The 18,665-nt window shown below is 38.0% G+C and overlaps 1 protein-coding gene across 2 annotated transcripts in view; it reads right to left on the bottom strand.

Annotated features, from left to right (window-relative positions):
- Window positions 1-238: 238 nt before the first annotated feature.
- Window positions 239-18,665, bottom strand: part of LOC127625795 (filamin-B-like) — a 99,789-nt gene continuing 81,362 nt past the window's right edge. For both annotated transcript variants that reach the window (XM_052101149.1, XM_052101150.1), the window contains 10 exons: window positions 17,606-17,758; window positions 16,059-16,181; window positions 9,620-9,886; window positions 8,880-9,017; window positions 8,662-8,777; window positions 5,458-5,590; window positions 5,117-5,293; window positions 2,996-3,214; window positions 2,685-2,888; window positions 239-1,312 (listed from right to left, as the gene is read on the bottom strand). In XM_052101149.1, the coding sequence (XP_051957109.1) occupies window positions 1,125-1,312; window positions 2,685-2,888; window positions 2,996-3,214; window positions 5,117-5,293; window positions 5,458-5,590; window positions 8,662-8,777; window positions 8,880-9,017; window positions 9,620-9,886; window positions 16,059-16,181; window positions 17,606-17,758 (1,718 nt within the window). In that variant the 3' untranslated portion in view covers window positions 239-1,124. The remainder of the gene's footprint in view (window positions 1,313-2,684; window positions 2,889-2,995; window positions 3,215-5,116; window positions 5,294-5,457; window positions 5,591-8,661; window positions 8,778-8,879; window positions 9,018-9,619; window positions 9,887-16,058; window positions 16,182-17,605; window positions 17,759-18,665) is intronic.

Here is an 18,665-nt window from a genome sequence, read left to right as displayed (position 1 = left end):
GTATAACAGTAGCCCCAAAAAGTATTTAGACACTTATAACAAAAACAAATAAACTGTATTATACAGCAAAATATTAAACCAATGGCATGGATTTGAAAGAAATATGGCACTTTTAACAAACATTTTTTTTTTTTAGGTTTTCAAGTATAAAACAAGATGTGTTTGAAGTGTACAGTGTGTTCAAATTAATTTGAGGGCCACTGATATCATCACCACATGGTGCATTTTTTTTTTTTTTACAAATAACAAGACATCATTTTCAAATTCTTTATTCCAGTTTTAACAAGCAAATGTACATCAAATCTATTTGTGTGTTTCACAATAAGGCACCAATGGCCAAATACAAAATACAATTACATTTCTCCCCTTGCCTTTAAAACACTTACAAAATTCTTCCCCACTGGAATATCAAAACTATCATTAAGACAATTTGAGACAAAGGTCGGAAAAATGCAAATATCTGCATAAATCTTTCACTGTGATGAGATGTTAGGATATGTCTGATAATCAGCTAGCATCTGAGAATACTGGATCTTTTGGTCATGAGGGCACTCCTATACAGTAAAGGAAATCCTGTACAGCACGTTTGATTTACTTTCTCCTTTATCTGTAAACGACTCAACGTGTAGCAGTGAAGCCAGTTAAGACAAGTACAGCAATACGTTTTAAATTTGAAGTGTAGCGAGGAATTAGTGACAGTCCTGTTTTGATGTAAGAGCAAATAAGTCACAGTTCAGTTTATGCAGTGAGAATCAAACACATAGATATGGAAACATTGTAATATGTGAGTAAAGACAAACGATTAAAGACGGTGTCAGTAGTAAATAAATGTTTGGGTGTGAAAACCCCAATCAGTTTGTTCATACATGGTCGATTCTGATTTCTGACCAGCACTGAAGCTAAAGAGGAACCTTAAAATTTTGCAATTCTGAACCAAAACCAACAAATCAAAATTGTACAATTCATGCATCATAACATGCCGACATCAACGTCATGATGCTTCAAAAAACATGATAGAGTGCAAAGTTCAACAGAATTAAGGAGTTCTGAATGATTTGTCCACTGTTGCCTTCCATAATTTGTTTTACAGTGTCTAAAGTGGGTTTTGGGTTTATTGGAGGGAATTACGGGACAGTGACGTGGAACGGGGACCCTGGGACGTGCTCATCTCCCCATTTCACAGCCAGTACGTAGCTGCCCTGCTCCTTTAAGATGTAGCTGACGTTGTACTGCATGTTTCCCGTGTGTTTCACCATGATCTCCTCACAGGGCGTCTGAGGACCAAGAACGCCGACCAGGAGCATGTTCTTCCCTGGTAAATGACAAACACAAGGATGCAGTATTTTGGAATTAACATGCACGTTTCTTGTAGCACTTTATAAATGAGTGCAGTTAAGTGTGGTGCGTTTAGAAACACATAAAATGATCTAGTCGTTAAATACAGATATACACTCAAAAAAGAACCATGGTGCAGTGATTGTATGAAATGGTAACATCCAGGGCTGGACTGGCAATTAGGCATACCGGGCAATTTTCCGGTGGGCCGACACACTTTGGTGCTGATCATGGATGGACTGTCCAGTGGGAGAACTGAGCGGGCAGGTGGTGTGTAAAAATGAGCCGCCGCGATATGCAGAAAAGGACAGCGAACAACCACCCTGAACCCCCCCCCCCCCCGCCCAACTTTTGGCCATTTGCCATGTAAAATCCAGGGCCGATTTCTCTTCCCAGTCCAACCCTGGTCATATCATGATACTTTTGTAGATTCCATGCTACTGAGTGATTGCCATATTTATATACTATGGCATTTGCATGCTACTACAGGGTGTTTCATAAAATACCATGATTGTACCATGATACCATGGCAAAAAAACACCGTAATACCATGGAATATGTAAAAAAAAAAAAAAATTGTAATACCATGAGACATGTAAAAAACACATTGTATTACTATTGTACCATGCCAAAAAACAGTAATCCCATGGTACTTAAAGTATCATGTCCAAAACTCATTGTATGACTAATGGTATTATTTCTGAAAACATGGTATTATTATGGTGCCATGTCAAAAACATGGTAATGCCATGTAAAAAAAGAAAAAGAAAAACAGTAATACCAGGGCACATGTAAAAAAAACACATTGTATGACTATGGTACCATGCCAAAAAACACTGAAAACACCATGTTTTTTTACATGTACCATGATATTACCAAGTATCATGTCCAAAAAACATGGTATTAATATGGCAGCATGTAAAAAAAAAAAATGGTAATACCATGATACATATCAAAGTATCATTGTATGACTCTGGTACCATGCCAAAAAACACAGTAAAACCACAGTACATGTAAAAAACACATTGTATGACTGTGGTATTTCCGAAAACATGGCATTATTATGGTGCTATGTAAAAAAAACACAGTAATACTATGGAAATACCATGTTTTTGGAGACAATACCAAAGTACCATTTCCAAAAAACATGGTATTATTATGGCGCCAGGTCAAAAAATAAATACCATGGTACATGTAAAAGATAAGCATGGTATTTTCATAGTATGATTTTGCATCATGTCCAAAAAACCTTGTATTACCATGGTACATTTTTTTTAAGTGCAATTCAACATACTTCAGGCAATATCTAATTAAAGTGCAAAAAGCTTTTGGTTGAAATGATTTCTCACCTGCTTTACTGCAGTCTACAGTGAAAGATGCTTTCTGCCCAACGAAGGCTTTACTGAGACCAGGACCTCGACTGAGAACTTTACTGGCATCAGATGAAGCTCTGGGAGATGTTCTGAGATAGTTTGTGCCGTTTGATCTGGTCACGGACTCCACCATCAGAGTGGACGTCTCGCTGGCATTAGTCACGTTCACCAGCCGCTGACCTGCAGAGAGTTTGATACTTTTACTAGCAGTTTAAAACGGATCCAACTTGGTAAGGATGATCAGAGAGTGAATTTAATTAAATGTACTGAAGTCGATGAGCACGCACCTGTAACTTTGGCCTTAAATGGGCTTCCAGTGATGTGGTTGGGTCCTCCGTATTTAATCGTGATGATGTAGTTCCCGGGGGCCATTGGTGTGTAATGAACTTTGAACCCTTCAGGAACCTCCTGACACTCCATCTTCACCTTTGAAGGGCCGTCGATAGTGACGGCCAGAGAGCCGATGCCAGCTTTAGTGTTATTGATGGTAAACTCGGCCTGGTTACCTGTCAGAGATGATGATATTATTATGAATAGATTGTTCTCTGCACAACACTTCACACAATGCAAGAGCCAGTACGAAAGCTGTAAAACAAATTTACATGCATTGTGAAATCAGGGTATAATATGCAACACAATGAGGTCACGTGACAATGTAAATTGCTTTTGTTTGGTACGTTTACAGCAAAATGTGTACGCAATATAATTTTTTTTAAATAGTATGCACTACACTGTAAACTGAATTAAATCGGCAGTATGTCAGATCCCATTCCTACAGACCTGTTTAAGACAATAAACAGCGAGCAAACGTCTTTTCCTCTAAACATAAATCCAAAACTAACACTATCAGACCGGCTCAGCTGGAAGAATGGAGTGACTTTTGACACTTACTAGTAACAGGACATGGTAAAACTAAATGTATTCTTTCCTCCAAGTAAACCGCATGGCTTTCCCCCCGCACTTGCGCTGTTATGCAGCTAACCGCAAATACATTTCTCCCAGAATATTTCCATTCTGTCTACATACACCGCGTCTAAAGGTCAACACAAAAGCAAATGGACACGACTGCCTTTTGTTGCCGATCGATGTGTCTCGGTCTGTTGGAAACTTGTTCTGGAAGGGATCCATGAGAAACAGGTTAGGTAATCTTTCAAAATCATTTTATTGAAATAATGAGGTGCGTTCATACATGAGAGTTTAACAGTCTGACTTCCTCTCTGTATGCAAAGTTCAAAAATACACTGCAAGAATATTAAGAGGGGGAAAAAAATTAATTCAAACATTATAATATCCCTCATGCCATTTGAGGCACAATAGAAGACATTTAGTAAAATGTGCTGGTTGCTCTTTTCCATACATTTAAAATGAATGGGGACTGGAGCTGTAATGATGGAAAAACACCATTTCCAAAAACACAAAAAGGTTCAAAAGAGGATTAAAAAAAGAAATCTTTGGGTTTGGAATATGTTGCAGGTTGGGATGCTCAAACAATCAGAGCAATGTTTTTGGTAGCACCACAGAGTCACAGTGATACATTTTTTAGGGTCATCATCCTACACAAATGGCTTACTTATATTGGTCTCAGCATATTAAACTGGGATATGAAGCATTTCAACAAGGGGTGCGAATCAATTAAAACAAGTTCATTAAGTTAAGCTAATTTTGACTCGTCCCTCCTTTATTAAATATAAATAAAAAAGTCTGGGTTCCAGTGAGACACTTACAATACAAGTGAATGGGGACCAATCTTTAAACGTTAAAATACTCACCATTTCAAAAGTAAAGCCACAAGACATAACTGATGTGTCTGTTAACATGATTTTAATGTGATAAAATCACTCACTTACCTTATCTGTGTAAAGTTATAGCCAATTTTACAACTTCAAATGATGGTTTAACAACAGCTCAAATAATACACAGAAGAATAAATGCAAGTGTTTTTAGAAAATTATTAGCTTCTCATTTCGGCCATTAAACCTTCTAAAAACCGTCCCCCTTCATTTCCATTGTAAGTGTTTCACTAACATTGATTTTTACTCCTTTTATTTGAAAGAAAAGTCAATTAATGTTTGTGGTAATCATTATTATGCCACAAATGCGGTCAACTGAGCTTAACTTGTATTGAGCCCGGAATATTCCTTTAATCCATTCCTATATCAATATTTGCAGTAAAAGGACATGCTTGTATTAATTGTTATAACATGCTATTTTTATATATATATAAATAAAATCACGCTTGACATGAAATGATTCAAACATTTCAAAAATGATAAACATAACCTTTGAAAGTGGAAAACACATTGATGGCATTAGCGTGAAGTGTGTGCGCAAGCTTTAATTTTTGCATAAGGGTTCGTATGCAACAACAAATGCAACGTGATTAACGTTTTCAGGTGCAAAGACGTTACCTGTGGTTCCTCTTTCCAGACCAGGTCCATAAGCAGTGACGAGTCCGGCGTCTCCGCTCTGTCCCGGCTCTCCTACGCGCACCTGGAACGGACTGCCGGGAATGTGTGTTCCGTTGAACTTCACGTCGATGACGTGGACGCCGTTCTCTCGCGGGATAAAGCGAATGGCGTATTTGTCTGGAAAATTAGAAGTTTATTAACAAAGAGAGCCAAAACAAACACATGACAAAATGAACGGCAATCAGTGACTTGGTTCTTAAACACACATTTGATAAGAAAACAAACCAAAAGGATGCGGTTCCCATATGATGCATCAATTTGTCAATATTACAGAATCACACCTTGCTCTAGTTCAGACACGACACACTCTTCCAGAGCTCCCGATGGGCTGTGAACTTTGGCATCGATGTTGCCCTTTGCCCCGTTCAAACGCACTGCAAACGAGGTGGGCTGGTTCACCTTCAGACCAGACTCCTAGATTAGTGAATAACAAGTTTATCAGTTTATGGAGGCAGAGTATTCTGGGTGGAGTTGTTGATGAGCATAAAAATATAAATGTATAAACCTTGTGTACTTTACAATATATATGGATTTGTCAAATTGGTAAATGTCATGAAAACAGGTTTACATCATATTTCGGTCACAAGAGAACACACACACACACACACACACACACACACACACACACACACACACACACACACACACACACACACACACACACACACACACACACACACACACACACACACACACACACACACACACACACACACACACACACACACACACACACACACACACACACTAAAAGAACTGGCAAGAAATTCTTTATTTTATTTATGTACACTGCCTGGCCAAAAAAAGTTGCATACTCATAATTTCATTGGACCGCCTTTAGCTTTGATTATGGCATGCTTTCATTGTGGCATTTTTTCGACAAACTTCTGCAACATCACAAGATTTATCTCCATCCAGAGTTCCATTACATTTAGGCGGAGATCTTGTATTGATGCCGGAAGAGTAAAACTACTCTGTATAGTCTTCTCCAGCACATCCCAAAGACTTTCAATGGGGTTAAGGACTCTGTGGTGGCCAATTCGTGTGTGAAAATGATTCCTCATGCTCCCTGAACCACTCTTTCACAATCTGAGTCCTGGAATATGCCCGTGCTGTCAGGTAAGACAAAATCCATTGACGGGATAACCTGGTCATTCAGTACATTCATTTAGTCAGCTGATCACCAGAGGTCATTTTACTGCCACATAACTAGGGTAGGGAACTGAGAACCGGTTCTTGTTCAGAACTGGTTCCATTCTTTACGAAATATCAGAATCAGATGGTCATCGTGACTTTCGGTTCCGTTAACGGTTCCCCTGCGTGAATTTTCCGCTGATGCGACTGGAACACAGTCCTGAAATACTCTGACAATGTTTCCAGTAGTGCATTTCTGCAGCAGCGCTGCCCTCTACTGGGTCAAAACCATACAACACACAAACAAATGACTCCTATGAGCCGGCTCTGTTAAATCTACAGCACAAAACAGACACTGCTTACGGTATTGGTCCGATTCCCGAAAAAACTATTTAGGTGTGACGGTTCTTTGAAACAGCATCAGGTAGGATTTAAAGAATTATTGTCATCTAAAACAAATTTATCACTGCAACAATGATCCAATCGTAAACTCTTAATCTGCTTATTTAAATCCAAACGGCGACTTTCTGTTTTGGCCAGGCAGTGCATGTACTTGCTAAACAATTCGGCCATAAAAACAGTGGACATGCTGTAATTAAAAGTTGGGCAAAATCTGTTGCCATTTTCCAGTGGGACTTTAATAATGGGATCTATGTTCATATTCAATTCATATCAAACTTAATTGGCAAGACAATTTTGTGTACATTGCCAATGCATTATTAGACACTAAACATAAAACATTTATAAAACAAATCGAATGCTGAAGATTAATTTACTGAAACTTAAACTCAAAACTATTATTTTCTCTTGCTGCCGTTTCGTCTTTATCACAAGGTTTAATGTTTTGACTGGTTTAGATGATAGTGAGCATTTTTGGGCGATACCCACACTTGGCTCACCACTTGCAGGTGAAGTCTCCATTTTTCCGTACAGTAAATCTGCTCCCGTGTTTATCATCCCCAGGACACGCATCACACATAATCAATAAGCTGCACTGCTCCACACAATCAGTTTATGTGCTAGCATGTGCAGTCGAGTAGAGCATGTGCCTCATGGAAAAATATATATTTGCCAATTTTAGCCACAGGAAGTGGGGAAAAACATTAGTGAAGTTTTCAGAAGTGCAAAAAGAAAAAAAAAAAAAAAAAAAAGATACTGCATTGCATAATTTTTTTGGAACGCATTAAACAATCCTTAAACATGAATTGCATAAATTAACGTAAAATTAGTCAGCCCTAATATATGAATAAAAACGTAATGATTTTTTAATATATATATATATATACATTTTTTAAACAAATTGAAAAACAAAAATACATTTATAGACATATATATGCTAAAGGCTGCCTATTTTTGTACCATTTTGCATTGTGACGTTATTTAATGTATATAGCAATTGGTTGCATTTTCCATCCCAATTCTCATTAATAAGAAATGCATGGTTGTTTTATTTTGTGTTTTCTTAAATACTCAATCATGATTCTGACTAGAATCTCAAACTGTTATACGGCTACAAAAATCCTCTGGAAACAACTTTTTACTTTGATTAAAATCAGAATAATTTAAAGGCAGTGCAAGACATCATATCATGATATCTAAATACTTTACCATAAATAATGACACATTATTTAAATTGTCATGACAATGAGAGTTCCTTATGACAGTGCCATTTTGGGGTGAAATATGAGTTTCACTAAAAATAGATTTAATTGAACAAATGTAATGTTTAGATGTTCACAATCTTACCTGAACTCGTACAAGATCAGCTAAAACGGAGAGAGATGGCACACGTTTGACAACTTTTGGAAAATGAGAACTACAAGGTTTGCTAAACTACAGAGATGAATGTTCAGAGAGGAATAATACGGTTTCTGTGCCGTCCACCTCTCTCTGCTTTAACTGATGCTTCTGTGAGCTTAAACAGTGTTGATTCTGTTAAAAGCCTTTAAATGAAACACAAGGGAAACATCAGAAGATCCACACAAACATTACTGATGTCCACAGCTACTCAAAGCCACATGCGATCACTAGCTCAACACAGAAGTTCCGTTCCACAACCTTGTGAGTGCATTCCTGACATGATAGCATACTTTTTATTTAGTATCTTAGTGTGGTAAATGTAGCTATTTGAGGACCAGTTATTAGGGAGTGGGGATGTGGTTGAGCTTCTTGGGAAGTATTTCAGCTCTAAAGAAATAATTTATGGAATCATTTAATTCCCATCCTTACTCTTTCCAAATGAATGATCTTTCTAGTCTGAGAGCGTAGTTACAGACTCGGTCAGTGTTACGAGTTCTACTTTGACAGCTGTGGACAAGCACAACGTGTGGAGATGTTTCCATGCGTCTCACCTGAAGACTGGTAACAGTAAGCCGGCGGGCATCGTCTACAGGAGCACACACGGGCACCAGGTACGGGCTGTCAGGAATGTGCTCTTCGTTGAACTTTATAGACACTTCATAGTCGCCTACAAACACAGATTGCAAGTGAAGTTATGGATTCATGTAGAAATGAGGCAACGGTGTAGTCAGAAAGCATACTGGATATGTTTAGATGCATCTAAATTTACCAGGTTCTTGAGCTATATAGGAGACGCCACACGATCCATCCTTTCTGTCCTCAAATGAGATTTCTGCTCGACTGGGACCCTCGACAGCGATGGACAGACCCCCAGCACCTGCCTCTCGTGTCCAGATATTAAACTCCGCTACACAGAGAAAATACAGAGTTGAGTCGAACATTGTGTGGACACTGAAGTTGCGCTTAACTATGTGAATGTTGTTGCATTAGATAACAAAATGTGTGTGTGTAATGTTTAATCATGTGCATGAATGATACATATCTAAAACGTAATTTTCGCTGCTAAAATGATACTTCTAAATGAATTACTTCTAAAATTTCAGCCTGCAAAAATGGATTCTGAAAGTTAAAGTGGAGAATTATAGTAAAAAATTATGGAAATATAAATATATTTCTCTCCCAAAGTGATGGCATCTCTTCAGAAGACATGGATTTAACCACTGGAGTCCCATTGATTTATTTTATGCTGCCTTTGTGATTTTTGGAGCTTCAAAGTTCTGGCCACCATTCACTTGCATTGTATAGACCTACAGAGCTGAAATATTATTCTAAAAATCTTAGTTTGTGTTTAGCAAGAAGAAAGTCATACATATCTGGGATGGCATGAGGGTGATTTGGGGATGGCATGAGGGTGATTTAATGATTAATGATTATAGAATAGATTTTTGGGTGAACTATCCCTTTATTGTTGTTTTACCAAGCAAGCCTCATAAGAACGCCTGTCCGTACCTGGCACACCTGCCTCGGCTTTGTGCAGACCAGGACCTCCTGCTCGCACCTTATGGGACCCTCCTTCACCCAGTGGCCCAACGGTGAACTGGAAGGGGCTGCCTGGCACATGCTGCCCACGGTACTTTACACTGACCGTGTGTACACCCATCTCATGGGGCACGAAGCGGACGCAGTAGGTGTGGTTGCCAACGGCCACGATCTCCGCCTCCTCTGTGGTTCCTGAAGGACTCGTGACCTGAGAGGAGACGTCGTGGATGTCGATTCCTGGGGAAACAGAAGGCAATTATGGCAAGAACTCTTGTGAGAGCCGATAGAGGCAGATGTGGTTGGAGCAGAGGTTGCGCAACAAAAACATTATCCATCACTTTGATGAACTGAGCTGTGGATTTTCCATCATAATCAATTTTATACATAGTTTTCATTTTCCTGAACATTAAACAGCATTTAGGTCTAGAACAGCATGGGATCAATTTGAAGCCAAATATCATGACAAGCACAAGTTCGATAGAACTGATCAATAAAACATTTTTAATGTTTTAAAGTTTAATGGCAAGATATCAATCATTACAAAAGTATAAATCAATGCGTCCTTGAGTGCACTTTTGATTTTATTCTGCTCTCGAAATGTGATAAAGACAAAAGACACTTCTGTCTCACGATGTCATTAATTATTCCACTTGACAACACTTGGATTGTCTTGTTTCTCTTGCCAAATCCTCATTCTCTCTTTTTTTTTCTCCCCTTTTTCTCACTTCTTACTGCAAGAATGTTTCTAAATGAGTAAAATAAGCACTATTTTTTTATCTGTTGAATTACAATATTCATTCAGCACAACCTCTGCTTTGATGAGTGATTGTGAAGGTACAGGGATGTGATGGGTCTCTCAGCTGTTCTGATGTCTGAGTTCTCTCACAAACTGTCATTTCGGGGATGTTGTTTTGCAAGCAACAGACCACAACATATCCGAGTGATGACACCAAATGCACATGGGATTTATTAAAGGAATAGGAAAAAATGAAAATTCTGTCAGCATTTACTCACCTTCATGTCATTACAAACCCATATGACTTTCTTTTTGGGGTGGAACACAAAATAAGATATTTCTATGAATTTTTAGAGGCTGTCAAGCTCCAAAAGAGACAAAAAAGAACCAAAAAGTAGTTCTTTAAATGTTGTGTGGTATATTCCAAGTTTTCTGAAGCCATACGATAGCGTTGAGAGAGTTGAGATTTTCAGTGAATAAAAGGCTTAAATTTCAGGCTGTTCCGCATGCAAACCTTTGCGCCTTTAGAAGACTTGCAAGACAAGCATACAAGACATATTTACTGTTTTTAACGATACATTTATGGTGTCTTTTTGGTGCTTGAAAATTTCTGGTCACTGTATGTTTTGATTGTATGGAATAGAGCAGACTGGACATACTACAAAACTTTCCTGTTTCATAGAAGAAAGTCAAATGGGTTTAAATTTTTTTTTTTAGATATTTGGTAAACTATTACTTTAAAGGGAGATGTAATGCATCTTTCATGCAAACACACAAACGCACACGCGGGAATCAAGAGCAAGCACGTTCTGCCAACCTTGTCGTCCACATGCGCAGCATTTAAAACGCACCATCCAGCCCACCAGAGGGCGCTCTCAGGGGCGCGGCGCAAATCCTGGTGACCCTCACTCTGCCCACAGTGAAGCACATCGACCTCGAGGGTCGCGGTGACCCAGAGGGGTCTGACCTTTGACTCCGATCCAAATTGAGCAGTGTGAGCGATAGACGCCACGAGAGAGCATCTCACGAGCAAGAGCCAGAAGAAACCAGGTGACTGAAGAGACAGATGCAGAGAAGACACGAAATCACGTGAGGAGAGACAGAACAGGAAGTGCATCGAGAGAGAGAAACACAGCAAAGTGGGAAAAAGACAAAACAGAAAAAGCAAGAACTTGAGCAAATTTAACGTATGATCTTTCGTCACTTATGCATGGTTATTTCCTGTGGTTCAATTGGAAAAGCATGGTGCTCGCAACGGCAATATCACGCCAGTTTTTACTCCTGCACGTACTGATTAAATGTATAGCTTGAAGGCACTTTAAATCACAGCATCTGCCAAAAACAGTGTCTGGGTAATTTTTCAATTCAAAATAAATATTTTGCATACAGAAAAACACGTTTTTGGGGGGGATTATTTTTTTTTGTGCAATTTTCATGAAAATGATTCACATTTCCCCTCCAAATTCTAATCACTAATTCATCCAATCATATTTATCATTACTTGAAATAGATATTTTTTAATGTATAACTGTAAAAATATACTGTAATACAATAATTTTTTTTATATAAAATTAAAGCAGTACAACAAATACTGCCATGATGTATGCATACTTTAAAATGTCATTAACAAAAGACATTTTATTTACAATGATGAGAATGTTTTTTTTCCACCGTAAAGAACCAGGAAGATCCAGCCAAAAATACACACCGTTCCACGAGCACTTAACCTATCGAAAGCATCTGCTAAATGACTAAATTTAAAGAATTTTTTTGGAAAATGTGCTTGAAGAAAATAAAGCCTATTTAATGTTTCTAATTTATGTTTTTGGCATTGTGACATTTTTACTAAGCAAAATATAGTTTCCTAAAAAAATCTAATAAAAAAATAAATAAAATAAAAAAACAAATTATATAATTGTATTAATTTATTTTGAAATATAACCCAGAAATGTTCTAGTCTGGTCCCTTTTTTCAAAGCTTCATGGGAACTTCAAATGTTTTACTGTAAAAATCACCCATTACACGTGCAGTAACAGAGACGCACTTGTGTTAAATCTCATTTGAGGACACTCGGATCATTGTGATTGGTTGCAAAATAAACATTGCAATAAAAACAGAATTCCACATTTGGCTCATTGAAAGATCAAGACTCCATCAGAACTCATCTCTCGGTCTGTACCGTGTGACTGTATCTGACCTCACAGCGCGTGTGAATGAGCTCATACAGGAGGAGTGAAACTCTGTGTGGTCTGTGTTAAATCACACACTCATTACTCACTTCAAACCTTCCATTACACCGTCTCATTAACAAGGACACATTCTCACGGCAAATCACATATGGATGCCGTCCATGTGATCCCCTTTAGATCTAAACCTATTCAAACCAAGAGTGAGGCGACAAAGCTAAGTGAATGGCAGACAAAAAACAAAAAAAAAAAGTCTAAGAAAAGTTTGCAAACCTGAATGAAATACAGCGTGGCCATTTCATACTTCAGTGCAAAACACAAATATCACTAAAGTGTAACACATACGTCATTATCTAGCAACAGAAATATGGAGGAAAAATAGTATGAAAAACAGTGTATAATGGTGTGATAACATTATTAATAATAATAGTAGTGCTATCGATTTATTGTGTTAATTTAGTGCAATTAAATATTAAAAGTAACACGTAAAAATTCAAACAATTAATCATGCCTCCGATCCGTACATAAGTTCGGTAATAAGCAATGTTCCTACCATCTGAACATTAAGCTTCATGTACCAATCTAATGATTTTACAAATAAGTAGCAGTAGGGGGCAGTCAGCGCAACTCCAGCTGTACAGGCAACAAGCGTCACATCGTTGAACCAGCATGCGAGAGTCACATCCTTCCACGGACTGCTGGACAGAGCACGACTGTCCTAAACTTTTTTCAAAGTTTTAAACTAAGTTTAACACCGCATGCTAAAAAACCCACAGCGCTTATAACAAGAGATGCTGAAAACTAGTAAAACACGAGAACCAAAATAAGACGCTCCAAAAGCATTCGTCTGACACATGAGTATATAGATCAACAATTAAAAATAGCTCAAATGGAAGTAGGCCAATAATGTTATTTTCAATTATATGGAAATAAAACAAACAATATTATGACTTAAATCAACTTGTTCGGTCAACTTGTTGTACTGTTTATATGCTTATCTGCTGCCTCAATATACAGTATGTATATGATGTAATGTATTTGAATGATCTGAATTATTACATATATATTTTTTTTATTAATTTATGATTCAGATTGAGGCATTATGTAAAAAACCTGATTTAATTGATGTATTTGACATTAAAGGATAACACACAATATAATGTATATGCTTAATAACTCACAAAAGGTAAACGTGAAAATAAAATCCAATGGACAAATTTTGCACACGACTATGAGCCATATGGTAAGCAGAGAACTAAAAATCTTTATCCTGAGCAAATCGCTGCAGTGTTTCCCCCAAGGCACAGCTGTAGCGCAAGACGTGTGCTAGCATCATGCAGGTCATGCCTGCTGACTCTACAGCAACAGCTGTGGTGGTCTCTAACGCTCAGTGGGGAAATCAAAGCAGAGATGATGCTAAACCGTTTTAGCATCCAAGTTCAAAATGTTCAGCCCTGAATGCAGATTCAAAGCTGCAGTCAGGCATATTAAGATGAATATACTTACACACTGTGTTTATGAAGGTTTACAGCTAAAAGACATAGTGAAATAAAACCCATTTTACTTTTGTAATGTGATGCATTTGAGTGAAATAGCATATTCAACTTAGTTTTATCTATCAACAATTGATTAAATAATTTAGCAGTGTAAATCTAGCAAACTTTGATATTTTAAAATGTTTTATAATTTATGGTCAATTTTTTTAACATTATTCTTTGTGTTACTCTACTCTGGGATTCATTTAAAAAAAAACTAGTAAGTAAGAGCGGATTTTTTATTTTGCTGTTGGAGCAAATTGTGTCTTTTCCTGCTATAGTTTACTTCTGCATTCCCCAGAAATGTGAAATACATTTTGGGAATTCACCTGTGTGTTAAATAAAGAGTTCTTCTCAGAATAGTTGTTATCTGACAGCGAGTCGGCACAATGTTACATCTGGATAATTTCACATTCATCCTGCATACGAGGGGAATACAGAATTTCAGTCATGCGTTTAGAAGTAAACTCTGTTTCGTTAAATTATCTCACACTGATTTTTTCATTCCTGGCTGATACTATCTCATAGAATTTCAAACATGAGCTCATATTTCTCTAGATGTCTACTATGAACTCCTACATACAACCAGAGCTCTCTCGGCTGTCTCAGCTTAAAATTGCAAGAACATGTCCTGTGTGAACGCCACCTGATATGAAGACTGTTAGCCCTTCCGTGCTGTTGGCAATTAAGTAACACTGTAGCACTTAGTGACCCGGTTCATTAAATGGCAGTTCAACAGTCACAATTTGCACATTTCCCCCTACAACTGTTTATGATCTCATGGACACCATGCATGTTTAATGTTTTCATTATAGTAAGAGTCATAAACAGATGTTAAGCAGTTCCAAAGATTCCTTCAAGTCTTTAGCGGTCACTCCTGGGTTATTTTTACCTCATTGAGTATTCTGCTGTGTGCCCTTTGAATCATCTGGTCTAGACGGCCACTTCTAGGGAGAGTAGCCACAGTACTAAATCAAATCCATTTATAGACAATTTGTCTAACTGTGGACAGACGAATATCTCGGCTCTTTAAAATAACTTTGTAACACTTTAGCTTTATGCAAAGCAACAATCCTTGATTGTAGGTCTTCTGAGGTCTTTATGCAATGCATGGTCCTCGTCAGAAGATGCTTCTTGTGAATAGCAAACTCAGAATGTTTGAGTGCTTTTTATAAGTCAAAGTAGCTCTAACTCACACCTCCAATCTTGTATCATTAATTGGATGTCAGGTTTGCCAACTCTGATATCTAATTAGCTTTTGATGAATTAATTAGTCTAGGGGTTCACATACTTTTTCCAACCTACACTGTGAAATTTTGAACGATGCATTCAATGTGTACAAGAACCATTATATAATTTTTGTGTTATTATAGCAAACTGATTGCGTTTGTTTATAACTAACTTAGATGATCATCAAACCAGATTTTAAGACAAATGTATACATAAATGCAGATAATTTCAGAGTTAAAATACTTTCTTGCCACTGTATGCGTGTTAGCTTGTGCATGTGTGTTTTGGGTGTTGGGGTGTGTTACACACATTTGTTTCTATCATGGTTGAACAAATACTGTATATTTACCTACTGATATTGGTTTCTAATTTTTTCCAATAGTTCTAGGCTTTGGTGTCATGTTGATCACGTTTTGAAATGGACATAATTTTAAAATACAAGTTTTAAAGCATATTACGGCTATCTCTTAAGTCTTTATATGAACCGAGTCAAACTTATCCGTAACAGCTTATTTCTTAGCATTTTATAGCATCGTTAATAAATACATTAATTTAATAATTTTAACATTGTCAGATCCAAATCACATGTGTGGAGAATGTCATGAAGTTAAGTTGATGTAAATCAGTGTTAAAAGTTAAATGGGTCAAATTGATCCGGAACTGCATTCAAGGGTTAAAAATCAGAGAGATTTCAGTTCTCATCATTAACATTCTCAGCTTACCTGGTATCTTCAGGTTCAGATCGCAAACACTTCCAACACTGGCAACAGAAGCTGCTTTCTGACGACGAGTGATGCTCTCACGGATACGACCTTCTCCGGTCACCTTCACACTGAACGGACTTCCTGTGAACACAAACACATGAAATAGTGAAATCTCTTTCAAGACTTATTATATGATCAGACAGCTAACAGTCAAGACATTTTTACACAAATGTTGATAATTGGTAACTAGACAGGACTTGACAGGATCTCATGAAAATTACGTGACAACATTTTTATAAATGAGGTTCATTAAACATAACACGGCAGTAAGTGATAATAACCTAATTTCGAAAAATTAAACCACGTTAAAATTGTGGTATAGTTGTGTGATTCAATGAGACCAGGTTGAACAAGTTACAAGAAAACAATGAAGCATACTACCCTTTCAAATGTTTACTGATGCATAATAGACTGTTACACATAGTATATTTTAAAACTGCATACAGTACTGTATGTGCTGAAGTGTTTAAATCTGTTTTGAAGAGGTCAAAACTTTGGAACACATTTGGAACATACACTGATGATGTGCCAAAACATTATGACCACCTCCCTAATATGCTGTTAGTCCTCCGCGTGTCGCCAAAAGAGTGCCGACCCGCCGAGGCTTGGACTCTACAAGACCCCTGAAGGTGTCCTGTGGTATCTGGTACAAAGATATTAGCAGTAGATTCTTCAAGTCCTGTAAATTGCGAATTTGGAACTGTCGTGGATCGGACTTGTTGGTCCAGCACATCCCACAGATGCTCAATCGGAGTGAGATCTGGGGAATTTGGAGGACAGGGAACACCTTGAACTCATCATGTTCCTCGAACCATTTCCAAACAATGTGTGCAGTGTGGCAAGGCACATTATCCTGCTGAAAGAGGCCACTGCCATCAGGGAATACCATTGCCATGAAGGGGGTGTACCTGGTCTGCAACGATGTTTAGGTAGGTGGCATGTGTCATATTGCCAGACCCAGGGTTTCTCAGCAGAACGTTGCATTCCCACAGTGCATCCTGATGACATCACTTCCCGAAGTACACATACACGGCTGTCCATGTGATGTAAAAGAAAAAGGGACTCATAGGACCTTCTTCCACTGCTCCTAGGTCCAGTTCCGATGTACGCATGCCCATTTTCGGCGCTTTCGACGGTGGAAAGGGGTCACCATGGGTCATCATTACTGTCAGTAGGTACTCACCACTGCTGACCGGGAGCACCCCACAAGCCTCGCCATTTCAGAGATTCTCTGACAAGGGCCAAATTGTTATGGCCAGACGACTTGGTCAAAGTCACTCAGGTCTTTACTCCGGCCCAATTCTCCTGCATTCAACACGTTAACTACCAGAACTGATTGTTTGCTTACCATCTAATCTATCCAAACCTTGACATGTGACCTTGTTAAGAGATGATCAACATTATTCACTTCACCTGTGAGTGGTCATAATGTTTTGGCTCATCAGTGTAAAGCAGGTTATGTGCTACGAACAGGCAAGTAACCGGTTTCATGTATTGGATCATACCTGGAACATGCTCCTCCGCAAATCTGATGGACACCATGTAGGTTCCTGGTTCAGTAGGACAATACGAGACACCACAGGTGCTGTCTTCCATGTCTTCTGTCTGTATGTCCACTTTACTGGGACCCTCGATGGACAACGCCAAGCCGCCATAACCTACGAACATAACCTATGTCAACAAATCTCATTTCAAGCCTTTAGACCTCATTAGCCTATAGATAAAAAGGTTTAAGATCATGAGAAACAGAAAATTCAGTTTAGCGTGTCAAACATTTGACTTGTAATGTATAGGTGTATTTAAAAATAAATAAAATCAAAACCTAATTTTTTTAAATGTACATGGCTTACCATGTAAAGTTGAAAAAGGTGGATCTGTGGTACTTATTAGGACTAATTGTGAGAGTATTTGATGTTCCTCAGGTAATTGTGAAATTGTTAACGTGTTTGAGAAATGCTTTGGTACCAATTAAAGTCCATTTTCATTCTCATTTCTACCCTTGAGCCACTCTTCAAAACTTGTTTGGGTTTCTTACGAGCCAATTAAATCAATTTGAAAACATCATTAAGGAACAGACGTTTGGCAGTAAGGGTTACTTTAGTGCTTATGCAGTTCAAAATAATGAAACGTGTGTGCCTTAGAAATGCTGCAAAAAAGGAATCTGGAGAGTGAGAAGTTATCTTCTCCATCTATTGTGTTGATCTTTGTCAACTAGAAAGAATAGAAGTGCCACCCACATTCAAACGTGCAATGTTGATTGCAACGTTTACATGAGAAAGCTTGCCTCATTGTTGAGGAATGACGGGGAACTACCTGATCTCACGTTTGAAGCTTTTATATTTGTGGGAAACTTCTCTATAACCTGTTTTTTGGAAATCAATCAAGTTTAGTTTATGTTAGTATGAAAAACAAGGCCTAGTTTGATTGCCATCTGGAGTTCCTTACTAAGATCAAGGCTACAGATATGGACTTAAAAACATCTTAAAATGTGAGTGGCGTGTGCCCTTGCAAAGCTCGCCGTCATGATGTTAATGTGTAATAGCAATAGATGTTTCTAGCATCATG

The sequence above is a fragment of the Xyrauchen texanus genome, chromosome 32, assembly GCF_025860055.1.
Source record: "Xyrauchen texanus isolate HMW12.3.18 chromosome 32, RBS_HiC_50CHRs, whole genome shotgun sequence".
Classification (NCBI taxonomy): Eukaryota; Metazoa; Chordata; class Actinopteri; order Cypriniformes; family Catostomidae; genus Xyrauchen; species Xyrauchen texanus.
Note: the sequence above shows the minus strand (reverse complement) of the source record. Positions and strands in the feature narration are given on the sequence as shown.